The sequence below is a fragment of the Rasamsonia emersonii genome (genome assembly GCF_000968595.1).
Source record: "Rasamsonia emersonii CBS 393.64 chromosome Unknown ctg1118621760014, whole genome shotgun sequence".
NCBI classification, from domain to species: Eukaryota; Fungi; Ascomycota; class Eurotiomycetes; order Eurotiales; family Trichocomaceae; genus Rasamsonia; species Rasamsonia emersonii.
This window is the reverse complement of record NW_013563273.1, coordinates 20,491-36,589: the sequence shown is the minus strand read 5'-3', so window position 1 is coordinate 36,589 and position 16,099 is coordinate 20,491. Positions and strand designations below refer to the sequence as shown.

The 16,099-nt window shown below is 46.5% G+C and overlaps 6 protein-coding genes across 6 annotated transcripts; 3 read left to right on the top strand and 3 right to left on the bottom strand.

Annotated features, from left to right (window-relative positions):
• Positions 1 to 3,993: 3,993 nt before the first annotated feature.
• On the top strand, positions 3,994 to 4,500 carry T310_2094 (uncharacterized protein; the record flags this gene model as incomplete). Its single annotated transcript, XM_013475021.1, has 2 exons — positions 3,994 to 4,047; positions 4,177 to 4,500. The coding sequence occupies 2 exons, from the start codon at positions 3,994 to 3,996 to the stop codon at positions 4,498 to 4,500; spliced, it is 378 nt and encodes a 125-aa protein (XP_013330475.1).
• Positions 4,501 to 5,257: 757 nt separating this feature from the next.
• T310_2093 (uncharacterized protein) lies at positions 5,258 to 5,924 on the top strand (the record flags this gene model as incomplete). The annotated part of the gene is made up of 3 exons (XM_013475020.1): positions 5,258 to 5,306; positions 5,399 to 5,502; positions 5,616 to 5,924. The coding sequence occupies 3 exons, from the start codon at positions 5,258 to 5,260 to the stop codon at positions 5,922 to 5,924; spliced, it is 462 nt and encodes a 153-aa protein (XP_013330474.1).
• A 671-nt stretch (positions 5,925 to 6,595) lies between these two features.
• On the bottom strand, positions 6,596 to 7,430 carry T310_2092 (uncharacterized protein; the record flags this gene model as incomplete). Its single annotated transcript, XM_013475019.1, has 2 exons — positions 6,596 to 7,297; positions 7,356 to 7,430. 2 exons carry the CDS (start codon positions 7,428 to 7,430, stop codon positions 6,596 to 6,598), a joined length of 777 nt encoding a protein of 258 aa, XP_013330473.1.
• A 792-nt stretch (positions 7,431 to 8,222) lies between these two features.
• Positions 8,223 to 8,991, top strand: T310_2091 (uncharacterized protein; the record flags this gene model as incomplete). The annotated part of the gene is made up of 2 exons (XM_013475018.1): positions 8,223 to 8,258; positions 8,329 to 8,991. 2 exons carry the CDS (start codon positions 8,223 to 8,225, stop codon positions 8,989 to 8,991), a joined length of 699 nt encoding a protein of 232 aa, XP_013330472.1.
• Positions 8,992 to 9,455: 464 nt separating this feature from the next.
• Positions 9,456 to 9,930, bottom strand: T310_2090 (uncharacterized protein; the record flags this gene model as incomplete). Its single annotated transcript, XM_013475017.1, has 2 exons — positions 9,456 to 9,731; positions 9,901 to 9,930. 2 exons carry the CDS (start codon positions 9,928 to 9,930, stop codon positions 9,456 to 9,458), a joined length of 306 nt encoding a protein of 101 aa, XP_013330471.1.
• A 3,526-nt stretch (positions 9,931 to 13,456) lies between these two features.
• On the bottom strand, positions 13,457 to 14,046 carry T310_2089 (uncharacterized protein; the record flags this gene model as incomplete). The annotated part of the gene is made up of 2 exons (XM_013475016.1): positions 13,457 to 13,829; positions 13,910 to 14,046. 2 exons carry the CDS (start codon positions 14,044 to 14,046, stop codon positions 13,457 to 13,459), a joined length of 510 nt encoding a protein of 169 aa, XP_013330470.1.
• Positions 14,047 to 16,099: the final 2,053 nt, after the last annotated feature.

Here is a 16,099-nt window from a genome sequence, read left to right as displayed (position 1 = left end):
AAAGGGAAGCACTCGACAAATTTACTTCAGTTAGATTGACCTCCGATAGAATGTGGTCAAGGACATTCTCCCAGATGGGATGGATTAAATGCGTCGGGAGGACCGGAGAGTATCGGAGTGGTTCGAAAGCTCGCAATAACCATGAGTACAGAGACGATCGTCCGTTTGGGATAGAGGTATCATAATTAAAAGCAATATAGGTAATATTGTATACAATCTTGAGACGGTAGAAGATGGGTGTATGCGGTGGGATAATTAAATATATAATTCTTCTTGAAACTTGTCTGGCAGAGGGAAAGTAAAGAACGATGCAAGAGGGCAGCGGAGAACTAAAGAATATTTATGCTTGGGATCTGGCTGGCCAACTAAGCGAACTGTCTTAGTGAAGGATATCCATATTGACCACAGAATTTACTGGAGTGAATACTGCTGGCGATTGTGACCGGTAACCACTGCCTTGTTTCTCCTGGCATCCAATTAAGCGGCAAATACCGAGTGATGTCTTTGTCTCATACAGTCTCCTTCCTTCTCTGTAGACGGATATTACCAGGCTACCTGAGTACTCTTCACTGATGTTTCGCAATTACAGTTAAAACCATCTGGAACCTATATGCATCATTCCATCTAGTCTCAAGTCTTTGTAACATGGCAAATGCATCCAATTCTGTTTGAGTTATTCAAAACGAAAGATGGCTAGACCAAAGAGCAGAAGTTTAAAAATATTCCCTTACTTGCTGTAGGCCGGCGTAAAGTAATACAATGGGAGAATCGTGGTAGGCAATGCTACATAGAGGAATATATTCACTGTGTAAGGTAGAGTGAGTAGTCACTTTGTCCATTCACTTACAAGAGGAACTGAAACAGTCATTCCTTTCTGTCGCCCTCATTGAGCAGGCATACTAGAGGCTCAAGCATAAATTGCTGCTTGCCTCTACCCATCTCCCCGGCTGACTTCTATATTCGGAACGCCTATTCAGTTCATATAACATCCCTGGAATATATAGCACTTTTCTGTCTTATATACAAGCAAGAGGAATTCTTAGACGAAGTCGAGACTCTTGAGAAGTTCCAACGGAAAAGGTACAAACCAAGCTTGATTTACCAGTCACGTAGTTTTCTTGTAGCTGTTTTATGTACTAACTGTTCGAACGTGGTATACAGGTTATGAGGAACGTGACTTCCAGCTTTTCCTGCTTCTTGAGGGCACCTTCCCTTGCCGCTAGTTTGCCGTCGCTGCCTGATGTCGAAAAGATGAATGTCCAAGTCACCACGCCTGTTTTCAACATCAGCGCCTCATCGTCGGACCACCACGAATATATCCACGAATGTCTCATGTGAGTTAGTACAGATACGACTCAATACATGCATATAGGAACGATGATTAATGTGCCAGGGTTAGGGCATCATCGAGCTCTAATGAAGAGCAGTCTTTAAACCTTGTTGTCTGTGGTGCCAATGACCACAAGCACGGTTTCGTCTTTTCGAATTTTATGAGCATTTGCGTGGCCCTGAGAGAGCATAGCGTTGGAGGAAGATTCTACTCATTTGGCTCAGGGATGAGAATAATCCCCCAAACGATTGTCATCAAATTCGGCAAATTCGGCCCTGACAACTCGAAATCATTCTACACATATTGTCAGCTCTATGACACCACGCATGACCGGCGGAAACTACCTACGCTCCTTTCTTTGCCGATTTTGTCGAAAATCCGAGTTTCGAATCCGGAAACGACAAACTGAAGAAAATGATACTCGAGGCCCCAGATGACGAATCAAGGACACTGTGGTCCAACGGAATGGGGCTCTGTACCTCGTGGTGCATCCTCTTGTCAAACGAAGTAAACTCGAGGCCAGACAAGGTCAATTTTGGAGACCAACGGCCGCATAGGGCCGCATACGGTAACGATGGGGTTGTAATAGAGGCACATTGAACAGGCACTGTCCAGAAAAAGTGGTCAATGCTCTGGGTTAAGGTCAGGGATCCAGCTGCTATGGATGTGAGAGATAATTGTGCAGCTACCTTCCTACGATTGTTAGTGATGGCACTGATGCGATAACATGAAAAGGACTATGAAATGAGTATAAAGGCTAGCAACCCGTTCATGACCCGATGTTCCTTGGTCTTTTTTTTGGTGCAATGCCAAGCAGCAAGCGAGGAAACCCAAGTCTCTAGTTGGGAAAGTGGTGCCAACCAGTTGCGTGATTATCTGTGTGACTATTATGGGAAACGGCCCCGGAATCAAAGGAGTAATGTGATGTGGTTTGTGCGCTTGCCATTGGACGCTACCTTGATTTTACAAGTACGACGATCAAATGGGAAACATTCAGCTCTAGAGACCAACCCGGGCGTCTCGCGTTTCGGATGTTTTCTTATGGCTTTTTCAAATGGAATATCCTTACTCCACTTCTCATTATACGGGCATGGATCGAGAACAACACATTTTATTGCGGCAGGCAATGACGTGGTACGACGTTGTTGCCTTCGCCGGTAGCACCTTTGTCGATGGAGCGTATGGATGATCCATCTGATCGATGACTGTGTGGCGATTCAGAAGGTCCTCAATTATATCCATGGTCCCGACAACCGAGATACTAGTCCCTTGATGCGAGAAAGCGCTCGAGATAAAGAAACTGCACGTTGAAAAAGAGGAGAGACTGATTTTCAATTAAGTATTGAGTCTTTGTTCATCTACAAGAGGAACCTGCTCGCTTGCCATAGTGTATATATGGACAAAACTATATGGACAAGACAGGAACAATCAGAATGACAGAAGTGCTGGGACACGATATAAACGCATTGACATATCAATGATCTTTTTTAATGTCTTGTTAAGTAAATAGATTGGTCTCTGGTTAGACGAGGTATAATCTAATGGTAATGAAACGAGACATGGCTCCAATGATCCAGATACCTACAGCCCCTTACTGTAGAATATTTCTGCTCGTACCAGTGCTTCAACAACATATCCATAATGGGTGAGCGATTATCAAAAGACGGGCGATCCGTGCTTGTCGCATGATGACTGTTTTTCTACCTCATGAGAAGAGGTAGCTAGTAATCTACAATTCCATGCAAAGGGAAGACTTCTTCCTCGATCTCGACCAAGCAGACTTCGTCGAAAAGTCATTCGATATCTACTGGAGCATCTCTTCAATGCCTATCTTCTCTGCAAAAGGATGGTAAGGAAGTGCACACTTCCGTCAGAAGAAAGCCGTCTGGCTATGCTCCTCGATCGAAAGTCCTGATTTTCCAGATGTAATGACTAACACTCAAGCAGTTACTCAAGCAGTCTTTCCATCACACAGTTGAGGTCTGCTCGACGTGACATATCCACGTTCCGCTATTTTCGAGCAATGTTAGTAAAGAGAGCAATTTCCTATTACGGAAACTCCGGACTTTAGATAATTTCCGGATACGGAAAGTCCAAGGAATTCTAAGCGGCTATTATATGCACGGGTTTGTTAGCCTGTACGAGCCTGGTAAGAAATTAATATCTTTCTAAATTGTCATTCCGTCGCTTGAGCAGATAATTACGTGGTGTGTTATTAAAAGAATGATAAATCGATAACTCTTCTGCGTCGACCATACACGATGACTCCCTGTCTACACGGTGAATACGATGGAAACTGACTCCCTTCCCCGATACTGCTTATACCATTCTTTCCGCTTCTACGATGATACATCCATATGAATCACCGAGGTATGACTCGTCCATCCTGGACACATATAAGCGGCAGTCTTATGTGTTTTAACGGGATTTTAATGGACCATTCCCATTGTACTTCAACTACTGCATTCTTGCTGCTATCGATTAGCATTTGCATTATCATATTACTCAGCTACTACTTTCTTACTACTTTCTAAGTTTATTGGGCCTAGAGGTGAGGTTTGTCTGTTCAATAGAGATCGATCGAATTAGAGTATTCATACATTAAAGGCACGAAATGTCTCTGTCTGCCGGTTGAGAGTCTGTCTATCTCTCACCACTATATTATGGCTTTCCCACTTGAAGACCCGGAGTGGCAAGGCCTCACGTCAAAAGGAAAGGTTAGTCTCTTTGCCTGGTTTTCCCACCCTCTATTTCCCCCCCGCCCACCCTCCTCTTTTTTTTTGGTTTGTTTTGGTTTCCAACGCATGGATTCAGTTTCTCTAACAACTAATATTACAACCCATTAGGCCGAACTCGCCGTTGAAATATTCAACGACCTCGAGAATGTGGTGGATTGGATAGAGACACTCTCGCAGTTATGCACGATCCTCTACAGCCAAGTGAAAAGACACGAACCAGCTCGGCTGTTACACGGGGAGCTAGAGACAGCGCTTAGAGATGAAACCCGCAAGGCCAAAAGTTTCCTGATGCACTTGCATGATGTACAGGGCATCATGGCGAACGATCAATATGCGAAGTTACGCTTTGCAAATCTTATAGGCGATCGGAGATCCAAAGCGCTTCATACGGCTTGTCTGAACCATGGGATACATGTCAGTAATAGCGGTTAGCTGGGTGGTGAGTTGTGAGGGAGCCAGCTAGCTAGTTCCTGTACAATCATTCTCTCTTTCTACCTCTATTTCTTATTTTTCCCCCCTTTTGGTATTTAAGCTACTTGTATAAGTTTATTTCATTTGATTTTTGTCTTTCTATCCACCTTTGCGATTCGAGTGGCGACTAGTATGTACGAAAGTTAATTGCATGTGTATGAAGACTTTTTCAAGCATTAATCTGTTCCTAAGTCGCTATACCGTGGTCTATGTAACTTATCCCATATAACATACTAAGTACTAGCTATATACTCTTTCCATCCTGCTGACTTACAATTACATTGTAGGGAAGACTAGAACAAGGGAATGACTCTTCTTTCTCATAAGCAATTTGACTAATCTATGATGTGTACCGATGTATCTTCATGATGCGTTCCTTGAATCATACCGAGGGCGTTTGACAAACAGCCCTGACACATATAAAAAGCGCACAAACCTGGTCCAGCTGTTTTGTCGGCGATCTCTGTGTCTGCTCACCACCCGTCGTTGGATGCGGAAGACCTCAGAGCTCTGGCACAAAGAGACAAGATCTATTTTTGACCTCTTTGTATGCCTACAGGCATAAATATGGGCTCAAATCCCCCAGGAGACTTTCTTCCTAGATTATTCCTGTTTACTAGAGTGCTAGTATTAATACAGACTGGATCTTTGCCTTATGGCTGACTGCCTGTTTCGCCGACATTTTTGATCTTCCATTCTTACCTATATCCGCACCTGCATGTCCACTGCTATTATCCCTTCTGCATCAGCTAAATTCGATCTTCAATGTAAGTCTATTTCCCGTGGTTGAGGTTTCTCTCCGGCAGAACAAGCTCTAACGAACTTAATAGTAGCAACAACTACAAATACAAACACAAAGACAAGGGCATTCCTGTTATCTACTGTCAGTCTGTCATCATGTCAGCGCCTGAAAAAAAAAACGTCACCTCGGCTGAGAAAGGCAGTCAGCTTCCAAAGGACGGTGTTAGTTGATGTCTTGTCACTGTTCCAGATCATCTCTCTCCAATCTTCCCTTCCTCGCCATTGTTTCTCTCTACTGTTTGGAACCATGCGCTGATCAATTAAAAATGAAAAAGGACAAAGAAGTCATCCAGGTGGATAAAGACCAACAAGAGGCAGATGTACTCGAGCAGCTGTTAAGGAAAATACGGCGGGACGTTCAGCAAGCTGAATTTCTGTCCGCCCTAGGTCTCAAGGACATGTCTGATGCCCTGACGAGAAAGATCGGTGATAACATAGAATATATCAAAAAGAAGGAACCGGGGCTAGTGGCTCGAGGGGTCCTCCCACCAGCCGAGGAGGTTGAGGCTGAGTACCAACTTCAACGCAGCCAAAAGAAGCTCCGTGAGAGTGAGAGTGGTAATGTTAGCGGCAGCGGTCGCTGAGCTGTGTGATGGCTAGCTAGACTTTACACACATTTTCCTTCTCTCTCTCCTTTTTTATTTAATTGCTTTGTTGCAGCTATTTGTCTGAGTATATTTGATTTGACTTCGTGACTTTTTTCTTTGTCTGTCTATCTGTATGAGTCTACGAGTTTAGTTAGCAACCGGCATGTATATACTTTACATAACTGTATGAGTGAGAAGGCGTTGTACGAGGTACAAAGTGATAATCTATTTCTACAGGATTTATTTGAGCTTCGTAGTATATACACAGTTCCTAGCAAGCTGGCTATGATTACGGTTAATAAGGGTTGAATAGAGTAAGGTATTATCGTTGCTGAGAGATGGGCTTCGATTCGATCTGGGCATTTATTACCTATGTACTGTCTTGGCTAGAGTGTTAATAGTAATGGTAATGATCTCTCTGTTGTTCATTTTGTTTCTACCCGATTTCAGTCCAACTATGCTTGCAACTACCTCGCGTGTCGTCATATCATGTCCTGTCATATCCCAGTGTAGACCATGCCATCTCGATAAATGACCTTTTACCCCTGTCTGCCACCCTTTTAATTGATCTTGCTCTTTCATTGCCAACAGATAGCGCAATTCACAAGGCTTGTATCACTCGACGATCCACACAGTCGCAGACCCATTAACCGTCTGTCAGGCTACCTTTATGCAGTGTCGTCGTAGAGATCGACATTGTCGTATTGTCCGCGGCTGTGGATGTTTCCAAAGCATGGCTCTCCGATGTCGTCAATGTCCGCGTCCACATCAAAGTTGTTCGCCGAGCTTGGTCCAGCCACCGGTCCATCGACGTAGCTGTTCGTCTGGCTGTCCACGTACGGCTGCTGCTTCCTGCAGATGCCTGTGCACAAAGTAGTCTTAACGTCAGCTTTCTTCTCGGCGCTATCCTCCCACGCTTTAATGCTATGCAGGACCTGGCTTTCCTCGGCGGTTTCGTCTTCGACTTTGATGGTGCTCCTGCTAATGCTGGCGCCGGTGTTGGTTCTGGTGCCGGTGCCGTTGCTCTCCGAATCTGTATCTACAGCAATGGCGTCGAGCATGGTCTGGCCGAGAGTGCGGCCGCCAATCTTGGTGGGAGTGCCCAGCAGCTTTGCATCAAGTTTAGCAGTCGACCGTCCACTGCTGCCAGAAGACTTGGTGACTCCGTTTCGAGGTCCGCGAGCGCGAGGTGTGCGTGGAGTGGAAGGACCGCTGGCACCGTTGCGGCCACGAGGGGGGACCGTCACGCCATTCTTGCTCGCCTCGGCACGCAGCTCATCAGCGATTTTCCGGAACTTGCGGAAACGGCTTTCAACAGCATCGTAAGTCGCACTGCGGCCGTACATAGCTGCTATGGCGTTGTAATCCAGCTGGAGAATAGTCAGTATCTGACTTATGAATAGTAAAGTCATGATTAGATGCTCTTACCCTGTGCTCTGGATGAGCGGCGATCAATGCTCCAATGAGCCGATCAGTAGCGTCGCTCACTTTCCAGTTGACCATGATGAAGTATTTGTTAAGTTCCGGTTATCAGGATTGATAGATGAGAGGAATGGCGACGATTGGGAGAGCTGATGAATCGAGATGAAGAGGAGAGTTGGGATTTCAACTGCATTCGAGTGGTAGTCACCAAGTCATGCCACTTTCCTGGTAGAGTCGAGGAAGAGGAAGTGTACTTGGAGCAAGACAGGGAAGGGTTGGCTGTACCAAGAGTCACTCAGTGTGAGGGGAGAAAGTTGATAAGACAGTGATAGTCTCCAGTCACTGACTCACTTTGATTCTGCCAGACTCAGCTGGAAAATAGCCAAGTGAAGACAGAAGTTGCATTCATTAGAGATTGTGGGATGACAAGCTGCATCAGAGAGGCATCGAGGAAAGAAAAGAAGGGTGACAGTCCTGGTGATGTAGTAGATGGCAGGGCTTTTGTGACTCATCTGAGCAACTGAGAGAAGTGAAGAACTGCTTGATAACAAACTAGCAGGCTGCCTGTCAAGTAGCAACCACTGGATTTCTATGCAGGAGCTGTGGTTGGCTGGCAGCATCACTTGACCTGTTTATTTTTTTTCTCTTTTTCTCTCTTCACTCTTGACAAACTCTCTCATCATTGCACTCTTCCATTTTGTCATGTCTCTGCTTCAACACTCTCAAGTTCTCTCAATCTACACACCTCATCCCACAATTGCGTCTGAACTGTCTCTTTGCCAAAGTATCGTCTCTAGATAACTGTCTCTCTCAAGTCGCTATCACTCAAGCCAACATCTGTTTACTGTCACCCAACAGTCCTACGCCTCCATCATGCCGGTTAAGTGGACAAGCGAGAACGACCACATTGTATGAACTGCCATGCTTACTCTCTGAACATTTCTACCAACTGAGCTCTGCTAACATATGTATCATTCAGCTGCTCCTGAAAATACTCGAGACACACAATATCACGGTCAACGCTGCTAAAATAGCTGCTGCCTGGCGTAAGTCACTCTATACATGTACAGTACATTCATGGTACCGAGAATACTGGCTAACTCTCGCAGCCGGTGACGCCGACTCCAAGCCCACTCCGCGGGCAATCAGCGAACGTCTGTTCAAATTGCGCCATCTTAACGGCAGCACGAGTGGAAAGCTCACCGTCAGCAGCGTCGGCACTTCTTCTTCTGCTCCATCCACACCGCGCAAGCCTCGTACACCCGCGCAGGCCGAGTCGAACGGATCGCGCAAGCGGAAGCGTGTGTCGGATGAAGACACAATCGAGCCCGATCCTGACGCAGAAGACATTTCTGCTGAAGCTGCAGCGCCAGTCAAAAAGTCTTCCAGCCCTGCGAAGAGTGTTCAAGGCGTCAAGAAGGAATTCGACGAGATCCCTCTCGCAGACCTTGACATGATCGAACAGGAATCTCCGTCAAAGCGTGTCCGGAAGCAGCCCCCACGACTGAACATGGTCGTCTATCAAGACGAGAGTGACGAGGGCAATCTGAACAGCTCTGGAACAGAGTTCGTGCCAGAAGAGGGAGCCAGTCCTGTCGGTCAGGAGAACAAGATCAAGGCGGAAGATGACGACTGGGCGTAGCAAAGACGAAACAATGAAGCGTTTGATGGATATGGAATCAAGACATGAATGTAAAGACACTAGTACTTACCTGAGCATGTTTAACAGGGAGATATGAATGGGTCGTCTAGGATAGCAGCATACAGACATGACCAGATCGATAAAATCAGAATAGCAGAATATTATCAATGTTTGATTTCATTCCATTCCATTTGATAAGACGTGATAACTCTCTCTGTTTGTAAACACAGAGCCCATTGCTAAACAAGTATCCACCCCCGTTGTGCATTGCACGTGCTATCACCATAACTAGCGAACACTCTCCTTCCACCGAAAACGAAAACCACGCTAAACGACCCTACCACCGAACTAGACCCTCGAAAAACAGACCCGAACGAGTTGAATCAAGGAAAGAAGAAATAGGGACAAAAAAAAGGTGTCGATTGACGGTGATATCGATCGCGATCGATCGTGAGCGTGTCGGTTTACTCTTCCTCCACTTCCTCGACCGGCTCGAGCTTGATTTTTTTGGCCGCTGGCGAGGGAGCTGGGGTAGAAGCTGATGACGACGGGGCGCTCTCAGAGGAGGTATCTGCCGCGGGAGCCTCACTCTGCTGCTCTGCGTTGCAGTTGGTGTTCTCGTTCGTGTTCTTCTTGTTGACACTCTCGCGCTTGCGCTTGCGGGGGGTGGCTTCAGGCGTCTCTGGGATTGGAGCAGGTGCTGGGGTCGAGGCGGGGGCATTGCCCGAGTTGTGATCCATCTGAGATATAAAGATCTCAGACTGGGCTTTCGCTCTGAGCGTCCGAAATCGATGTTCCACAGCAGACTCTGTATACCCTATCGGATAGGGATGGATGGGTTAGCATGGACTGTGCTCTCGACGGGCCTCGTGGATCGCCGTGGATGGATGGATGGATGGATGCACTTACCAGATCCCATGAACCTGGCGATCGCAGCATAGTTGACCCGCGGAGTCTGATGATATGCGAGAAAAGCCCGGAAGAGCTGTCATTTCATGGGTTAGCGAATTCCTTGTTTTGTTCTGTCGGATTTGCATCCGAGGCGGGCATCGGATTCAGACATATGGAACGATAAAAATGGGAATGTGCTCTGGAAATGCAAGATTTCCATCTGGGGAGGGAATGCAACTGCGATCTGCAGGGGGGAAGCAATAATGAAGGGGATGAACTGAGATCATCTGCTTGCACTGAGAAATGGAAATTCTGCATCGCAGGCGGGCACCGGACCCCGATGAGAGAATACATGCTGCTTATCTCGGATCGACACATCTCAATCTGGAGAGGATGTCGATGCGGATGAGCAAAAGAAAAAAAAAAAGGGACGAAACCAAACGACATGAAGACATATGTGTCTCTCCAAACTCGAATTTATATCTGGAAAGAAATTCCGCTCGACGAGGGCAAAACGAAAAAAAAAGATGTCCTTATGGAAAGCAAGACATCTGCATCGCAGGAGTGTCTTTGACTGAGATGTACAGATGACAGAATGGGGGAAAGAAAATCAAATGAGTGAAAAACCATGAAAGAGGAAAAAAAGGATCTATCTGGACCTCCATATCCAGGAGAACAAGACATGGGCGGAGGACAGGAGCAAAACAAATAAATGAATACATAAGACACAGACACAGAGGACATTATTTGTGGTCTTCATCAGAGATGTTGCCCAACAGAAGCACAATAATGGGAATGGAAAACAGAAAGCCATAAAGAAAGGACATCACATCCGATCAGCAAACTCCGAATACAATATCACGGATACAAATCAGGACAGACGCTTCAACAAAATCTGCATCTGAAGGACACCCCCATCTCAGATGTGCAGAAAGATGAATGAATCAGGACAAATGATGCTGAGTACATCTCCATCGCAGGCCCGCCCCAGACTAAGATCAGGAAACCAGCGGATGAATCCATCTAGCGGCTACCCTGATCTTGTGCATCGGAGGCCCGCCGCAGACTCAGAAGTGGTGATGTTCAGGATGCAGGTGATGCATGCAGACAGCCAACCAGCCAAACAGAGAGACAGCGAAACCAACTTACCTTAGCATCATGCTTGTTAGACCATTTTCTACCCATTTTGAAGGCTCTTTTGATCGAAAAAAAGGTCTTGAGATGGGACTTGAAGATGATCTAACTTGCAGCGTGAGTATGTGAGGAGCGTTGGTGAGAGAGAGGAGGAGCAGGAGGAGAGAGAAAAACTTTCGCACCCCTTAGATATTTCTCTCTAGCCATGCCAGTGCCTGCAATTCACTGTATGGGCTCGGCGGCGACGACTAAGCGGTGCAGTAAACGATGCGATGCATATACAGCGACAGGAAGGGCTGAGCTAGGAGCGTGTGAAGCGTCTGGATGATCTGGTGCTAGGTACGCGGTCTATCATGTCTATCAGAGACATACTACTCTTCCAACGGTATATGCTACAAGAAAGACATAGCCATACTGCAGCAAAACAAGCCAAGCAGGCAAAGCAAGTCAAGCCGGCAGGGCAAGGAATGCCAGCAATACGCTTCTTCCGCAAGACGAACCGGAAACGACACCGATTCCAGCCAAAGAAGTCCGAAGACGACGATATCATGTCCACGAAAACCCAGGACTGGATTATGTCCGTTATCTGGTTCTGCTGTGTCTTCTACCTGCTCTACGCCTTTCTGCGGGTACTGTCCGATGCTTGTGAGGTTGACATGGACTAGGGGAGTTGGACTGGTTCTTGGACTAGACTTGGAACTGCATCTTCGTCTGGACCAGTTGGACCTCTACAGAAGGGAGAAATGGAGGAAAATCACTCTTTCACGCGGTGCACATCTTGGAAGCTTGGTGAGATAGGTGGATATCATACCGAAGGTACGGTCCCTTTTCCTTCTGTTGAAATTCCCCTTTGATATTCTATAATATCGACATCACGAGTGGACGAAGGCAGCTGCAAACTGACTGAATGGATGGCTGACTGCTTACTTCGCATGAAGGATCCGATCAGATAGGTTTGTTTTGACAGGAAGAATAAGCATGGCATACGAAAGACGAACGGGAATGGGTCCATCATTTCTATCTGCGTTCAGTCCTTGAATATCCCTGGCGAATGCATTGAAAAATACGGTATGCTATGACATTGTTTCTACCATCCCTACCATTCGATACAATACAGATATCTTATACAGTGCCATGCTACAGTATCGATACCAGACTAATCATTATTAGAACATAGGTCACTACGCCCTCTCGATTGGACATATCCCGAGCCTTGGAGACCGTCTATTATTCATTCTTCCTTTTCTGTGATTTGTTTCGTTTCGGACGTCGATATCTAGCAGGCAGTGGTCAAGATAATACTTCTTAAAATCAGAGTGGGTTAGATTTGGTCAGATTGAAAAATTTGATTGGATTGCATTAGATTGCATGATAAGCCACGATACGGCGGGAAATATGGAATAGATCAGAGGACAGATATACAGAAGGGAATTTAGTATTATCTATTGCTCACCGTTCTGAATAGTTCAATCTATCAGAATTTTCACTCTTGATTGCTTTAGTTTGTATTGGAATAATCGACGGATTAAGTGATCGTCTCTATTTTATTTACTTTCTAGGGACATACAACTGTGTGGTAGTCTAATTCTGATTGAATACCGACTACGTAGATTATGTAGGCACACACTCCTCTGGGGAGATATACATCTCTATCTATCTATGCAGAGTTTCCATTCTGCTGTGGCAGCTACAGCGACTGCAGATGGGCAGGATGCAGTAGTAGGATGCTGGCAGAATCAACAAGAGCAGTCGATTACTCCGTCCTTTGTCAGAATGGACAAGAGCGGATGGCATACAATGGATGGAAAAGACGCGATTGATATCTACCGACCTCCTTAACTACCGTATCTTTTGACAGAACAGTCTACGGTGGCTGAGGAAGTATCCTGATTATTGATCGATCGATTCATTCAATTCAACTAAACTAGACTAGAATAACTAAACCCCATACTCATTCCCTTTCTTTTATTTTTTTATTTTTTATTTTTTTATGATTTTGGCCTTTTTATCGAGTTACATCCATTCAAAACAAAACCAAGCAACCAAAGCAACGAAACCAAAGCAAAGAAGCAAATCGAGTCGGCAACAAGGCACGACTGTCACGTTCAAACGAATAGTGATAGATCAATTGATGAGAGTCGAGAGTTACCAGAATTGTGGAGTCGGTTGATTCGACTGCATTGCGTCAGAGATGAAGGATCGATTGATCGTGATGGTGTACAGAAAGCGGTGCGGGATCGCTCTGTTGGGCAAGTAGTTAGGGTTAGCGACGGCAGGTGACATGTGCATGCATGGATCGAGTACATGTATCCAACAGAGTACAGTACAGCGAATGCAATACAGTCGTGTTCACATCATGCATAAGAAAGAAGCAGGTAGGAAAAGAGTAGCTTACCGATCATCATCAAGTCCGTGCCAGCCAGTCGATAGCGGAATGCGCCTACTCGGTCTTGACTTTCTCGCCGGCCGGAGCAGCGTCGTCATCCGCGTTCGCACTCTCGTTGCCATTTTGAGGCTCCTCCTCGGAGGACTCGTGGACATACTCAGAGCTCAGCTCAGAAGCAAGTCCAGACGAGACAGCTGGCTTGGCGGCGCTCTTACGACGCTTGGTCGGAGTCGCCTGTTCGTCGGTAGTCGATACATTTGCGCCTTTGCGTTTACGAGAGGTGGACTTGCTGGGAGTTGGAGTAGTCTGGGTGTTAGCAGTCGTCGTGCGCTTGGAGGGGGTCTTGGGCGCCGCTGGGGTAGAAGGAGCAGAGGCGTCGCCGAGGTTCATCGGCGCGATCTCTTTCTTCAGTTTCGCGAAATGCTGGCTGTATTTATATTAGCATGATTCGTCAGATTTATTGAAGTGTAAGAAACAGAAAGAAAAATGATCAAATGTCTGTCTCACCGACAGGCATTCCAGCTGAAGCCAGCATTCATCTTCTCCGCAATCAGGTCCCATTCCTGGCGGGTGACGTGGATCTGCTTGACCTCGACCAGAGTAGCGAGGAGCAGACGCTCGTACTCCTTGTTCCACTCGGGCATGATGACACGGGCAAAGACAGGACGAGATGAGAGGACAGAAGTAATACAGGAGTAACGTGATGATAATGTGAAGGAGAGCGATAGCAGGATGGATGGTGGTCAAGACGATGAGTGCAGATGGAGACAGCACGTGATGGAGAAGAGGAAGAGGGAGAAGAAAGTTGTGCAGCGTGTAATAGCCCAGCGTTTATGTTTCTGCTGCTGCTGCACGTAAACGTCCCGGCAACCATCGCCAGGGCACAGCCAGACAGGTGTCTCATCTTGCAGGCACAGATAGGAGGGAAATATGTAGAAAAAGGCTACTTACCGACACGCCTCCCCGGTGTATCCCACTCCCATTCTGTTCGCCAGAATATTCCAATCCCTTCCAGAAGGAGTTGCACCGAGGTTGTAGTTAACCACCAGCAGAAGCAGGAGCTTCCGCTCAGCCGGAGCCTCCCACGCAGGCATCTTAATTCTGTGGATATTCTGGAGACTGAAAGGATGATCGAAGAAGATGTATGATCAGATGCAATCGAGATAAGAGTATGCTTGACGCGGTGTCTCGGTTGGTGGTAGAGAGAAGAGAAGACTAAGATGGTGAGAGGATGTGAGAGGAGATATATAGGGGAAAAAGAGGTGGCTGGTGAACGGTAGATCCGCTCAAGGCAACGATTACATTCACACGTCTGGACACTTAGGGCTTCTCGGCGTGTGCAGGGAATGGAGGTCCTGATGCGATTAACTGCCTGCCGGGTCCCGGAGTGTGCGTGGGGGAAGATACGAGACATGACGCTCTATACAGGAAGGGAGAAGAAGCTTTTCGGGCCCTAAATTAATCAGGAGAGTGAAGTTTATAGCATATGGCAGAGATGTAGTGCTAATCTGAATCTAGGGGCCGCCTCCGTATGCGATCCGATGAATGCATTTCTATACCACAGGACAGAGATGCAGTAGGGATCTGAATTCAGGGACCCCCGCCGTAGCACATTTGATGAAGGGATTACATGAAACAGGCGGAGAGATCTGAATCTGGAGCCCGCCTTGAGATCTGATCTGCTGAAAGCAGTGCATGAATCAATAGTAGAGAAAAAGAGGGTAATCTTAATTTAGCGACCGCCTCCGTATCACATCTCATGAAAGCATGAAATCGATAGTGCAGGACAAAAGGGCGTGGGAATCTGAAGTTATGGACCTCCTCGATGCAGTACCTAGTCACAGCGGCATCGAAAATACGAGATGGATGGCAGATGTATTAAGAATCGGAATATAGGATCACCTCCGTGTCATATCTCAGGGCCAGCACTGCGTAAAGAGATACAAAATTTAGATGTAGTATGAGTCTGGATTCGGCATACGTCCCAGTATCACATCTAATGATCACCATTGGATGAAAAAATATCCAGAACAGAGGACAGAGACGCGGTAAGAGAAACTGAATATGGAGCCTCTCCCATCCAGCACTACTGACGATGTCACCCCCAGAAAGCGCAAGCACGTCGTTATGAAGCAGGCGAGCAACCAGCATTTCTGGGTGGCAGATTAAACAAAAGCGATCCATCCCGAAAACCCGGTTGTAGAGTATACGCTTGTTGACGCAAGGAGCGGCTATGTCCGGACTCGATTAATCTGGCTTGCGGAAACGATGCACGTAAAAAATTGTTTAGAATATGGCGATACGAGCGTATATCTCTACGTGTGACATAGTGGAATACGAACACAGTTCACCCAAGGGCATGAAACGTTAAGGGAAGCAGCAGCGCTGCTAAGAATGCGAACGCCATCGAGATTCAGTGCAGCACTTTGATTCTCTACGCTGGCCGAAGGGAACAACGAATCAGCCGAAAATGTCTGCAGAATATTAAGAAGCAATACGTGGCCAAGTAGAAGGACAGCAGCCATACCCCTTCTCGCTGATAAAGATGATCACATCCAGCTGGTAGCAACTAATAACCGGAGGAGAGGACAGGAGACGAAGAGGAATCTGAATATGACGAGTGCTGGGGTATCACATCTGAGGAATAGTCTGACGAAAGTATTAAATTAGGTAGAAATTGCAGTGGATATATAAATT